The 14,562-nt window shown below is 44.0% G+C and overlaps 1 protein-coding gene across 7 annotated transcripts in view; it reads left to right on the forward strand.

The window, feature by feature from the left end:
* Positions 1–4,855: 4,855 nt before the first annotated feature.
* Positions 4,856–14,562, forward strand: part of ARID1B (AT-rich interaction domain 1B) — a 445,370-nt gene continuing 435,663 nt past the window's right edge. For all 7 annotated transcript variants that reach the window (XM_030928075.1, XM_030928069.1, XM_030928073.1 and 4 more), the window contains exon 1: positions 4,856–6,643. In XM_030928075.1, the coding sequence (XP_030783935.1) occupies positions 4,871–6,643 (1,773 nt within the window). In that variant the 5' untranslated portion in view covers positions 4,856–4,870. The remainder of the gene's footprint in view (positions 6,644–14,562) is intronic.

The raw sequence follows: 14,562 nt of genomic DNA on the forward strand, positions 1-14,562 counted from the left end.
GCTGGAGTGCAGTGGCCGGATCTCAGCTCATTGCAAGTTCCACCTCCCGGGTTTACGCCATTCTCCTGCCTCAGCCTCCCGAGTAGCTGGGACTACAGGCGCCCACCACCTCGCCCGGCTAGCTTTTTGTATTTTTTTTTTAGTAGAGACGGGGTTTCACCGTGTTAGCCAGGATGGTCTCAAACTCCTGACCTCGTGATCCGCCCGTCTGGGCCTCCCAAAGTGCTGGGATTACAGGCTTGAGCCACCGCGCCCGGCCAAGTTGCTGAAACCTTTCTAGAAAACTGAGGTGATTCAACTGCCAAGTGACTTCTTTGTATACCTGATTATATATGCTTACTACCCAAATATTTATTTTTGAGGAACTAGAGAGGAGTTACCTATGCAGGACCTTTAGCCAGCCAGGCAGCATGTTATCACTATGAACAGCCACATAGATGACTACGTGACATGATGTAGGAGAACACTGAAAAACACTGGTAGGTGTACAGTAAGTTATTTTCACTAATGGCAAAATGATTGAGGACAGTACTGGAAATAAAAGGAAAGAAGCCATTGAACACACATTTGTCTAAAAGTTACAAGAAATGTATAAATGAGGTTGTAATAAAGCCACTCAAAAGAGGACAGTTCAGGATAAAATAAAAAGTACAATGTATTAAAATGTAGCAAGGTGTTTCTAAATGTATTTCACTGGTGTTACTATGTTTCCAAGCACTTTGGAGAGAAACTGTAGTAGCCTGAGGTTAAACTTAAGATTCTGGAAGTCCACACTCCACAGTGGTGGGTTCCAGGTGTCAAGTTGGAGCTGTGTCAAAGGGAGGATTAGGGTCAGGTGATTGCTAATGGCAGCCAGCAAGGCTCCGCTGCAGGAAATGCTGTGGGATGGGGAAGGTCTGAGCTTGCTTCTTTACTGGCCAAATCCTATGTGACATTGAAGGGCAGACCTTAGTAGGTTTCAGTGATTGTTAATTGTTTATCTCCCCTATGAAGGACAGGACCAAGGTAATTATCTTTTATTTTCAAGGCATGGCACAAGGTAGACGCCAGGTAAATTTGTTGAATGACTACATGCAGTTTATCTCCATCCAGGTTTATTATCCCCACAATACTTTTCTTAGTAAGTTTATTAGAGACACTGTCTGCCATAGTTCCCAAATTTAAACTATTTTTTTTGCCTAGGTTTTTTTTTTTTTTTTTTTTTTTCAAATCCTACCTAATTGATTTGCATAGTTGTTTCAAATCAAATGCTACATCCCATATCTTGCAGTGACGGCAGTTATTCACTGCTAACGTCTAAATCGGAGAAGTGAAAAGGACAATTGTTTGGTGATTTCTTAAGTCCCTGCCCAAGATCAGTAGGGAAATCCCATTAGCTCTATTCATCGCATTTCTCATAAATCTAAAAGGAAAGCAAGTATCCAAAGCTTTACTCTTTAATAGTTCTTATTTGTAAAACCTTGACATGGCTTTATTCTAAATTGCTTCCAAATTACATAAAGAATAGTTAGAGATATGATGGGCAGTGAATCGTGATAGTTTCAGTCATCGAATAAATAAGTAGAACGGTAAAAGGGGACTAATCTGAAAGCAAACAGAGTATGATGGGCTATGATGAGGCAAAAAGAACAGAACTGTGGAATTCTTAAACTACCATCTGGCTCAATCCTCTTTAAGTGGCCAAGTTGAAGAGCCTTTTATTCAGTGCCCTAAAACTTATTCAAAAGGCGCAGTATTTGAATATTAATATTTCCATACAGTAAAAAAAAAAAAAAAAAGTCTTTTGTAACCAAAAAGGAATGTTTAACAAAATAATGGGTAATCCTCTGGCTAAACATGAAGGCGTGGGGAGCACCCTGTGGGTGGGAGGTCGGCTGGGACCCAGGGTGGCCGCGGGCAGCCTCTGGGCCTTACCCTCATGGCTTCTTTGTGGTTAGGGTAACTTATTAAAGTTATCACTGTGGTTTGAAATTTAGGCACGAGGTGTAAAATTAAGGAATTCATCAGGAAAAATGAGCACAGTGATTTCTAGTACCTTATTTCATCAAAAAGAAACAATAAGGTAGAATTGCCATATGAGATAGTTGAGGCAAGGAACACAATGGAAATTCGAACCTGTGGTTGAATTGTGCTTTTGTGTAATGGGAACCTATTTCATCACTTTGTAACAGACCCCTGACAATTGGTGTTTTCTTTATTAAGCCCTGGATGTTTAAATCAAACTAAACAGGCTTTTATTTTGTTTTCCTGAGGTGTGCTTGAAAAGTTGAACAAATTCGAGTGCACTTCTTATCTTCAGCAAAGATACTTTAGAAAGGTATTTTAGCATTCTCCCTGGTTTAAAAGACAAAACCAAGTCCTGTCGGCTTTGTGTTGTGCTTCTCCTACAGGCTGCAGTGCCTTCTGTCTGCTTTAGGGTGTGGCATCTGCCATTGGGGAGGAAAAACTGGCATGTGTCGCCTTTTATAGCAGACTGATTTCATTGTGCTGGGGACCTCTATTTTATAGCCTCTTAGTTCCAATCTTCTAGTTGACTTGCTGAAGCAAATGGAATTAAAAGAGATTTTGATTTCTCTACCAATTTTTTTTGTTTCATGATTTTCCAATATAAAAAAATATTTTAAGGAAAAGGGCCATAGCTGAACTTGGTGACTCATTTTCCCTTTTAGGATTAGCTGTGAAAATAAGCTACAACATATGGCTACACTTGTATGAACTGACTTTCATATATTTTATCAATTTGAAAAAATGCACTTTTATGATTATGTGTACATACTTAGTTTGACTATAAATGTCTAAAAGCATAAATATGTAATTGATTTTAGAATATATGTATATAGATACACATAAAACAGACATATATTTATATTTGCATATGAAAAACTAAAAATTCAACTTCTGTGGTGTAATGCGTATAATTAGTATGTATTTGAATATATAAAGGGAGAAAATCCAGGAAAAAATGTCAAAAAGGCACACTAACAAAGATGTAGTATTCTCTTGGCAAAAACTGATGAATGATTTGGCACGAATTCATCTTATGGTTCTGTTATTCTCTCTAACACACGACGATATACCCCGTTTTCCAGTTGTTTGCGTTGAATTGCAATTTGTTGTTTTTATACTCTATAATGACCCTTGAGTGTGCACCTGATTCCCTTTCCCCCACCCCAATTAGTCACCAGTTTTCCCGTCAATCCTTTTCCATTTAGTCATGTAACATATTTACACTTGGTCAAACAAACAACCACTGCAGTGGAAATGAACTAAAATAGTTTTTATGGAAAGCTGAAGAATGAAATAATTTTGGAAAACTATACCAAAACCTTAAGTATTGTTTTTGCCAAGTTTTAAATGCTTTCTCTCAATGAAAACTGAGTCCACACTAGTACAAGTGGGTCATTGCCTAAGGTTAAGAAGTCTTGCTTTTCAAAATGTTACTAGGTGACTAATAACGCAAATATTGAAAACATTAATAACAATGCAAATATTACAAACATAAAATGTTAAGACACCAATTTTTAAGAGAACAAAGTATGGAACATTTCTACTTTAGGACTAGAGTTGACTGTATTATTATTGTTATATTTATTAAATATAATGTAATATTTTAGTTTCGTTCCACATCTCTTTGAAATGAATGCATATCAAGAGCGTTAACTGTGCACATCAATCTCTGAAATATGATGAAAGGTGTCACATAGATTTATGAAGATACGAGCTAACCCATAGCTGTCGCTGTTCTGGCACCAAGAGTTAAATTTTCATGTGAAAGTTGGCGCAGAAAACACCAGTGTACATACTCGAGAGAGGACATCCAAGTGCATGTAAGAAAAATGCTCCTTTGGGAATACTTGGAGTTTTCATCGACAAGCTTACATACGTGTTTAAGGTGCCCTCAAAAAGAGTTATGTAAACATGCTCTTTGGGGCAGGTGTAGTCAGTCATAAGCATTTATTGAGTACCTACTGTGTACAGGTCACAGGGCTCTCTGACCGGGGCTAACCTTCATTTCAAATCTTTCCTAATTTTGCAGTTGGAAGAAGTTGTGGGAATTACGCCGATAGCCCGAAATCAAGGCAGAGGCGAACGTTCTGAAAATTACATAACTCCTGGGAGAGACCGTGCTTTTGCACAGATTGCCTAAATATTTTATTTCTCCGTCGGCTCCCTGTAACCTCTGAGGCCAATAGGCAACTTTGTTTCCCAGCCCTTCTCCCTCTTTTGTCTGCTCGTCAGACTCGTTTTCCACCTTTGTATCGTTCCTTTTAGACGTGAAAACAAACACGCGAACGCCCGCTTGGCAAGGAGACAGCGGCCCGGGGGGAAAGTGCAGGTTCCGGCCGCCCCACGCCGCCGCGCTCCCAGCGGCCGCCGAGCCGCCCCCGGCCCCGGCCCCGGCCCCGGCCCCGGCCCCAGCCTTAGCCCCAGTCCGGCTGGGCCCCGCGGGGCTGCGCTGGGGCGGGCGGCGGCGGCCCGGGGACGAGTCCAGTCCGCGTTTTGCGAGTGCGCGGGAGTAATGCGAGCGAAGTGGATAATAGTTGCTCGAGCTCGCCCGCTCCCTCTCATGCCATGCTGGGCCCGATAGGCTCAGCCAGTCGTGTATTTACCCATATCCGGGTTAGAGAGGAAAAGAGAAAAGTTTCATTTAAACCTGAACTAAAAACTTTCACGATGAAAGCACACAGCGGGAGCAGGCCCAGAGCGTAAGGCGTGCCCAGCCCGGCGCTCCGGCGGGGCCTGCGGAGGGGGAGGGGGTCGCGGCTTCCCGGCGGGCCGCGTGGATGCGCACAGGAGGGGCCGCGGCCTGAAAAGTGGGGGTTATTGTCTCCCCCCGCCCCCCGCCCGGCCTCGCCACGCCGCGGCGATCATGGCCGCGCGGGCAGCAGCGGCGGCGGCGGCGGCGGCGGCGCGGGCGCGGGCGCGGGCAGGCAGCGGCGAACGGCGGGCGCCCCCCGGGCCGCGGCCGGCGCCCGGGGCCCGGGACCTGGAGGCGGGGGCGCGCGGCGCGGCGGCGGCACCGGGACCCATGCTGGGGGGCGGCGGCGACGGCGGCGGCGGCCTGAACAGTGTGCACCACCACCCCCTGCTCCCCCGTCACGAACTCAACATGGCCCATAACGCGGGCGCCGCGGCCGCCGCCGCCGGCACCCACAGCGCCAAGAGCGGCGGCTCCGAGGCGGCTCTCAAGGAGGGTGGAAGCGCCGCCGCGCTGTCCTCCTCCTCCTCCTCCGCGGCGGCAGCGGCGGCGTCCTCTTCCTCCTCGTCGGGCCCGGGCTCGGCCATGGAGACGGGGCTGCTCCCCAACCACAAACTGAAAACCGTTGGCGAAGCCCCCGCCGCGCCGCCCCACCAGCAGCACCACCACCACCACCATGCCCACCACCACCACCACCATGCCCACCACCTCCACCACCACCACGCACTACAGCAGCAGCTAAACCAGTTCCAGCAGCAGCAGCAGCAGCAGCAGCAACAGCAGCAGCAGCAGCAGCAGCAACATCCCATTTCCAACAACAACAGCCTGGGCGGCGCAGGCGGCGGCGCGCCTCAGCCCGGCCCCGACATGGAGCAGCCGCAACATGGAGGCGCCAAGGACAGTGCCGCGGGCGGCCAGGCCGACCCCCCGGGCCCGCCGCTGCTGAGCAAGCCGGGCGACGAGGAAGACGCGCCGCCCAAGATGGGGGAGCCGACGGGCGGCCGCTACGAGCACCCGGGCCTGGGCGCCCTGGGCGCGCAGCAGCCGCCGGTCGCCGTGCCCGGGGGCGGCGGCGGCCAGGCGGTCCCGGAGTTTAATAATTACTATGGCAGCGCTGCCCCTGCGAGCGGCGGCCCCGGCGGCCGCGCTGGGCCTTGCTTTGATCAACATGGCGGACAACAAAGCCCCGGGATGGGGATGATGCACTCCGCCTCCGCCGCCGCCGCCGGGGCCCCCGGCAGCATGGACCCCCTGCAGAACTCCCACGAAGGGTACCCCAACAGCCAGTGCAACCATTATCCGGGCTACAGCCGGCCCGGCGCGGGCGGCGGCGGCGGCGGAGGAGGAGGAGGAGGTGGTAGCGGAGGAGGAGGAGGAGGAGGAGGAGCAGGAGCAGGAGGAGCAGGAGCGGGAGCTGTGGCGGCGGCGGCCGCGGCGGCGGCAGCAGCAGCAGCAGGAGGCGGCGGCGGCGGCTATGGGGGCTCGTCCGCGGGGTACGGGGTGCTGAGCTCCCCCCGGCAGCAGGGCGGCGGCATGATGATGGGCCCCGGGGGCGGCGGGGCCGCGAGCCTCAGCAAGGCGGCCGCCGGCTCGGCGGCGGGGGGCTTCCAGCGCTTCGCCGGTCAGAACCAGCACCCGTCGGGGGCCACCCCGACCCTCAATCAGCTGCTCACCTCGCCCAGCCCCATGATGCGGAGCTACGGCGGCAGCTACCCCGAGTACAGCAGCCCCAGCGCGCCGCCGCCGCCGTCGCAGCCCCAGTCCCAGGCGGCGGCGGCGGCGGGGGCGGCGGCGGGCGGCCAGCAGGCGGCCGCGGGCATGGGCTTGGGCAAGGACATGGGCGCCCAGTACGCCGCTGCCAGCCCGGCCTGGGCGGCCGCGCAACAAAGGAGTCACCCGGCGATGAGCCCCGGCACCCCCGGACCGACTATGGGCAGATCCCAGGTAACCCCCGCGCCGGCCGGGCCTGCTTCCGCCCGGCAGCCTCGCCGCGCCGCGAGCCTGAGTTTCTTTCTTTGCCGCGTACTTTTCCCCGTCTTCCCGCGGGGGCTGCGGGGGCGCGGCGCCCAAAGCCATCTTGACGGGCGGCCGCTTCCCGCCGCGGTCGGGGCGCCCCGGGGGCCGGCGCGCTGTCCAGGCCTGGGAGGGCTTCTCCGGGCCGGGCCGGGCCGGGTGGTTTCGACCCCGCCGGCCCGCACCCGCGCCCCCCCCGCCCAGGCCTGGGAACGCGAGGCGAGATCCCGAGGCGCCACCCGCGCGGACGCCGTTTGGGGCGGCGGGGACCTTTCGGGTGCTTTTGTAACAAATAGGTTCTCCTGGCCAGGACGGCCGGGGCGAAGAGCCACTCGATCGGCTCTGGGAGCGCCCACAATGTGCTTTAACGGGGGAGAGAATGAGGAACTTTTTCCCACCTTTAGCCACTGCACATTCCCTCTTGGCTTCCGAGGTCCAGGCAGGGAAAATAGGTTAGCTTTGTGACAAGCGAGTGGGTTTTTCCTACTTAGGGAAAGCCATTCAGAGACACTCGGTGCGGGCTTCGAGCTCGAACGTTTGCTGGCAGGAATAATACCAAAATCCACAGCGACGTGGAGGTGCAATATTCTAAAATACATCGATTCGCTTCCTTAGAATAGCTAGGAAAATCCATTATTGGGCTTACGGGCTGCTTGCAGGGAGTCACCTTCAACAGGGAGACTATGTGAAAGGAGCACGTTCCGGATCAATTGAACTTATTTTGATCATGGATTAGGCATGCGTTTTATTCAGCATATCCAGTAAGATAGCAGACTAGTGAAAATTGATCTTTTGGGATCGTATTTATTTGGATTTTCTTTATTTTGCTGTCACCTGAGTCCTACAGCGCTGTTAGGAAGTGTCCTGCACTATTGCTGTTTCTTGCTAGTAGGCTGAGCCTAAAGACTGACTTGATCTCCTTTGCAAGGTTTGGAATTTGAATTGTGGAGGTAAACTGGCTGTAATAGTCTCCAGACAGCTGCCTCTGAGTTGACATCTAATCTGCCATCTGATTGGCTCCCCTCTCACCATTGGGCATTTAGCACTGCTGATGTAAATAGAAGTGCTGAGCAGTACAGTCACAAAAATTCTTGCCACAAATAATAACTGAGCTCTATTACAAGCAGATGTAAGGTTCAGTATTTAAAGCTGAAACTATTATGAATCATAGTTATTAATAAGAGGATCAAATACGGAAAAACGGTTCGCTGGTTTCCAGTATTGGGCATTTGCAAAATTCTGATCTTTGATGACAGTCTTACAATATGCACATTACATATATCATGGACTTTAATTGGAGGCTGAGGGTAAGGCCATTGAAAAATAAGTAAACCACGAATTTTACCAATTTTTGGATTTTTAAAGCCTTTATAAAAGTCTCCCCTTTACGAATTCAACTATGGAAAAATTTGATATCTATCAGCACACGGGGCTTAATATAACATTAAAATTTTAAAAATTTCAATATTTTGATAGGCAACAATATATTTTGGTGAAGTGTAATTCACCTGATAAACAAGATTTAAGTTTCATTTTTTTGTGATTTATCAGTTCTGACTGTTTAAAGATATTTATGGATGAGGAGTTTTAGTTAGAATTGACATATTTAAAAAACGAAATAAGAAAACCACAAATATTTTTGCAGATAACAATAATGAAAAGGGGAAGAATCAGATATTCCTGTGAAATACTAACAATCATTTCATATTTGCTTTTGATTTGGAGAATACAGAAATGCCCCAAGAATCTTTTTTTTTTTTTCTTGATTGTTTTGTTAGATTAGGTAATTTGAGCCTTGTTCGAACTGCTTACACAATGAATTAGGGAAACTATATTCTAAGCAAGTTGTGCTGGGTGTTTTTTCCAAATGATTTTTCTTTCATGTTAATGCCAAGAACGTTTAAAAAATTCTAATGTGTTAGAGGGGAGCAACAGTCGTTGTACGTATATTTTTATGTAACTCATTTATTTGAGGAAGAGGTATTTTAACAATAATCATATCTTAGAGACTTGTCATAGTGAAGGAAGGGCTGAATTTAACAAATAATCTTGTGAATCCTAGGCTGAACACTGCTGTCCACTGCTTTCAGATCTTTAGTTACTGGAGTTTGGCTTTTAAGGATAATATATTTTTCTATTCTTGATAGCAAACTTGTGATTTCAGCTTGTTTTTGATTTACACGAGGAAAAACATTATAGAGAAGAATCATGGAGATAAATCCACATAATTTTCAAAAGGTTTGCTTTGTTAGCCTGCTTTTAAAGGAGCAATTTAAAATTCACATCTTCATAAACTAGAGACGAATGAAGTTAGAGGCAGATGTAGGACCATGTTGCTTTAGAGTATTTTTTTCTTAATGGTACCAATCATTTTCAGTATTTTGTTTTCTTGGAATGAGAATGAATCCATTATGTCCTATGACCCTTGGGAATAGCTTTTTTTTTTTTTTGAGGTGGGGGGAAATGTGATGGACATGCGACCTAGATTCAGGAATTTCTTTTAAGTACCTTACCGTGTAACATGTGGAATGCGTCTTTTTTACAATCCCTTTTTTCTTTTCTTTTTGGAAGGCTAGTATTATTTAGTATTTGTTGTTGTAATTATACTAAGAAACAGTCATTTGTCTAAAATATTAAATTACTGCCTAACTGTAGGTCATAAAATACTATTAAATCATATTGTTAAATGATGAAATATTTTGGCTTTTAATACGTTTTTAGTTTCATTTTTGATTTCAGGAAATAGTTTCTATTGGGTGGCAAACGTTTTCGTAATTGGGACAAAACATATGTATATATAGTAGGAGAAGGGTCTTTTTAAAAAGTAAAATAAGCCATTTGACGATTCAGTTTGTTACTAGATTTTTGTGAGATGAGTATTCAGATGGAGCAGTCTGAAAAGAAATATTGAGGTCTACTCACGCACATAGGTTTTATGATGTGCACATTTCTACTGAATTCCATAAATGCTGTTTTAACTTTTAGTTTTATAAAACGTAGTACAATGTATTAAGAAAAGAGCCTTATTTACCATTAGAAGAAAAGTGATTAGCTAGCATGGGAAGCAGGAAGCTACAAACTAGTTCATTACCTTAAAATGTGTGTGAGGTACATTATTTGATAAAATCACCCCCAGTTAAATCTTAGGGTGTCTGATATTTTAAATCTTGTAAATAAATTTTTGTGGCCTAAATTTATATATTTGCCAAAGTATGGATGGCTGTGTATAGTTAGAAAAGGTGGACTTAGTAACTGTGGCTCATGGAAAAGGCCTATCATTTAAAAAACAGAAAAAGAAAATATAGCAAATGTTTGCAGTTTTGTTTTCTAAGTCATCTGGGATGAAATTATGCATGACTTAAAATCATTTTCATTGGGAGTCCTGATTTTTGTGGTACATGCTTTTGACAATATTTTGGTATTTTTTGTTTTAGTGGTAGCCACTGTTTAAGACAGCTATCACTTAGGTTTATGTTTATATTAACACTAAAACAATAAGTATATGCTAGGGAGTAGCATATCCTACCTTGAGTCTATAATAAGGAACCTTAACCCCTCTTTGCTTTGGCTCTGCTTGTCTATATTTAGTCATGAATTTTTGGCAAGGCTTTTTATACTTGCTCCATTTTTCTCAATGTCATAGTGTATCAGAAGTGTGTTATGGATGTGGAAATAATGCAGATCACACTTGGACACTTTTACTAATATATTTAACCTCTGAATGTCATTTTCCTTTACTGAAATTGAAGAAAATAACGTCTTTATTCTGATATAAAAAAACATTAATTCTGGTTTGAGAACTGACTTTATAAGACAATGTAGAGGAAGACTTAATATAAGCTCATTTGATCGTTTTATTAGACACGGATAGACACAGATACCTTTTAAAGAGAATAGGTATAATAGAATACGGTTGAGTTTTCAGTTCTATTTCTTATTAATAGACTTTATTTCTTTATGATTCTGGGCAGGATGTATCTATCTAAAAAGATGACTTCTGATGTAATAGGAACACTTGTTTTCCTAGGATAAATTCCAGTATCACAGGCAAACTGAAAAGATGATCATTTCATTTATTTAACCCTACCCTTTCCTAGGAGATGAGTGGTTTGATGAACATTTGTTAGGGTTCCATGAAATTTTCTACTCAGTTTGGAGACTGACTGGGGATGTAAATTTAAGATATGCTGGCATAGGTCTCTGTATTAGCTTTTTGCCGGTGTCCTCAATCTGGAGGCTTTTCTCGCAGCTCTACGCTAGACTGACACTGCTCAACTCATGGGGCTCTGTGCTTTGATCCATGTGGGTGGAAAACGGACTAATATTTCACTCGTGTCACTTTCATTTTGGGGTGTGTGTGTAGATTTGTAAATTTGAGATTGATATTTATGTTTGACAGAACTGTGGTGTGTTGCATAAAATAACAGATTTATGGAGACCGAACATGAATATTAATAAAACTCAATTCCATTATTTTGTTTTTTTGCAATATTTAGGTTTTCAAGTTGGATGTTATAAAATTTTTGTGACATTTTACACTGCTGTTGTTACTCAAGGGGCCGTATCCACCTCTTAGGCCTTTTTGGGATTAGGTGGTTTTGGTTGCATGCCTTTTCGGAGGTGCCCTTTCCTGAACGGGAGGGAGGTTTTTGCAGGTTCTCTGTGGATATGTAAAGTAGTGCCGCACACTTGCTGTGTGTGCTTGCTTAAGGCTGAGGAATCCCAAACCCTGTTCCCTGTGGTGTCCGGGAGAGGCACCAGGCAAACTGTTCTCTACCAAAAATATATTTATGTATCATAGATGTAGAACTATTATAAATATCTTTTCTCTAGCTTGGAGGCTATTTGAATAAGACTCAATGGCCCTTTTGGTTTAATTGGGTAATTGAGTAAATTAATTCTGATCTAAAAACTTGGTGTACTTTAGCAACTTTTTCTTCAGGAAATTTGGTGAAGATAAAATGACTTAGGTATCAGTCGTTACCTGAGTGTCCTAAGTATTCATTTATTTTTCCTTATACTGACATCTGAATGAATGGAATGACTGATATACATATACTATATAGTTTTAATTAGCAATTCACTTTAATTGACTGAGTGAATTTTATCAGAGTAGAATATGTGTTTCCACAGTAAGTTTTCACTAAATTTGTTCTATTTTCAAAGTCTTTGACTTGGAGTAATTCTAATAAAATTATTTCCTTACATTTAGTTATTTGTTTTTCTTTTTGAGACAGGGTCTCACTTTGTTACCCACGCTGGAGTGCAGTGGTACGATCTTGGCTCACTGCAGCCTTGACCTCCCAGATTCAAGTGATTCTCTTGCCTCAGCCCCACCAGCAGCTGGGACTACAGGTGCACGCCATCACACCTGGCTAATTTTTGTATATTTCGTAGAGGTGGGGTTTCGCCATGTTGCCCAGGCTGGTCTCAAACTCCTGAGCTCAAGTGATCCACCCACCTTGGCCTCCCAAAGTGCTGGGATTACAGATGTGAACCATCGTGCCAGGCAAGAGTTAGTTATTTGAATAGGATCCAGTAGGCAGTTTCCAAACCCACATCTGTATGGATCAATGCCAAGAATATTAGAAGGCTGCTGAGTTTGACAGATGAACTAATGATGAAATTAACTTGTTTCTTGGATGAGATTTATTACCAGGCACCAGACTAAAGCCCTGAAGTCTTAAGCATATCTGGTTTAAGAATAGCTACTCTTATTTCCATTATTAAAATCAGGTAGATGGCAGCAGAATCTGGAGGAGATTCACCCTTGGTTGAACATCTTCTGTAAGGAGCACTTCTCAGTGTCTTCCTGGGCCTTGATGGATGATGAGCTGGAGAATTAGACGAGAAGCCATTCCTTATCAGGTGACTCTGGAAGGGAAGCCGTATTTGATGAAATCCAGAAGAAATCCTAGACCATAATGCCACATTTTTTCTTTTTTGTAATGGGATGCTAAAAAATTAAATATATGTATTTTTTAAAAATAGAGGTAAGCTATACATACGTAACATACAATTTACTATTTGAACCATTTTTAGGCATACATTCCAGTGGCATTAAGTACATTGTCATTGTTGTGTGGCTGTCACCATCATCATCTATCCCCAGAACTTTTCCTTTTTCTCAAACTGAAATAAAAATATTTTTCTCTTTTCTTTAAAATTGTTAGCTACTAATGTGTATTGTAAGTAAAATAATCTTGTTTTTGTAACCATTAATCTTATCACTTCATAGTTTGCGAGTAAATTCTTCCACAGACATTCCATCAGGATGCTGATGGTTTTTTTTTTGTTTGTTTTTGTTTTTTATTAGTACATTACTTTCTTTCAATTCTAACTTTGGGGTAGTCCTCATAGAGTTAGTCTCTTTGGAGATACGTATTACGACGGTTAGTAGTTTCATTGCCAGTTATATTATTAAAAGTTTGAAAAGCAGCTTTTTGGAAACTTTCTAAAGTTTAAAGATTGAGGGTATTTTGTTGAGAGAAACCTGGGCCTTGGTTAGATAATACAGTGTGGAAATGAACTGTTACCATTCTCACTTTTCCCTTGCCTTTCTTCCTCACCTTTTGCATTTGTAGTCTCTTAAAAAATATTAATTTTATTTTCCCACTATTAGTGAAAATCATTTATAGTGATAACTTTTTTTTCTATTCTTTTTGTGTTCGAAGTTTTTGGGCATCTCACCCCCGCCAACCCAGAGCAAACCCAGAGTCTAGGTGCTGCCATGTCCTTTTCCATAGTGTTCTCTGCTGCCAAATTTGTGCCTCCCCCTCATGTTTTTACTTTTTAGTCCTCTGCAGAACTTCAGAAACTCTTTGTATGTGGAAAATTACTAAATTAAGATGATTGACCTTTTAGAATTACATTTGAAAGGCAGCTGTGAAGGGAGACTTCTAGATCCTGCCTGGTCTCATGAACAGACATCTTTAGTTGCTGTAAAGTGTTGGGATTGTACTGGAACTGCTGCTCCTGCTGATAGGTAACCACGTCTTCGTAAGATCAGTATGTACTTTTAACACCAGCTTCCACAGAGAGGAAATGAACTGTTACTTAAGAGCTTGTACTGGGAAGCAATAATTATTTCTTTAAGGTGTAAACATTTAGCATTTGTGTATGCAGTGAGGTATATGTTAGATAAATATCTAACTCTAGACAGTCAATGGGCAAATATTTATTGAGCTCCCACTTTCTTAATCAGCCCTGTGCCAGAGACAGACAATAGCTGGGGTCTGGAGATCGCTGCTGTTGGTGTGTGGATCATGCAGAGATACTGCTAACACTTGCTCCCTCCATACCTGGATCGTGGTGTTGTTGACATCATTGACTTAGAACTGGCTCATTTAAACAAAGTGCAGATAGCAACCATGTGGGTCAGCAGTCTACTGGCCTGCCTTTTTTTTTTTTTTTCTTTTTTTGTTTTTTCGGGTGGGGGAGTAGATTTTGGCAAAACAAAATCTGGCCAACAACAGTTGTAGGTTGTTGTGATACAGTTGATGTGATCTAGTGACTCTTTTCCATTTCTACCAATCAATTACTGGCTTTGTGCCAGAGCAAAATACAGATCCACTACTGAGAATAATAACTAAAAGAAGGAAAATATAATCACTTTCAAATTTATATAGAATAGTCCTTTTTCTTTTTCTCAGTTTTCTACATTACATAGATTCTTGGAAAAAAAGTTAAAACAGTCTGTTCAGATTTAGGAAGATACTTGGATTGCTGGGGTATTTTTGGTAACTGTTTAGATAATGTATGCTGGCTGAGGAGTAAATTCAGCTACTGCTTCTGGGTCCTGAAATAAACCTTTCAGAAGGCGAGGCATTGATGATTAGTGGAGGCAGTTC

This window comes from Rhinopithecus roxellana, chromosome 4, assembly GCF_007565055.1.
Source record: "Rhinopithecus roxellana isolate Shanxi Qingling chromosome 4, ASM756505v1, whole genome shotgun sequence".
NCBI classification, from domain to species: Eukaryota; Metazoa; Chordata; class Mammalia; order Primates; family Cercopithecidae; genus Rhinopithecus; species Rhinopithecus roxellana.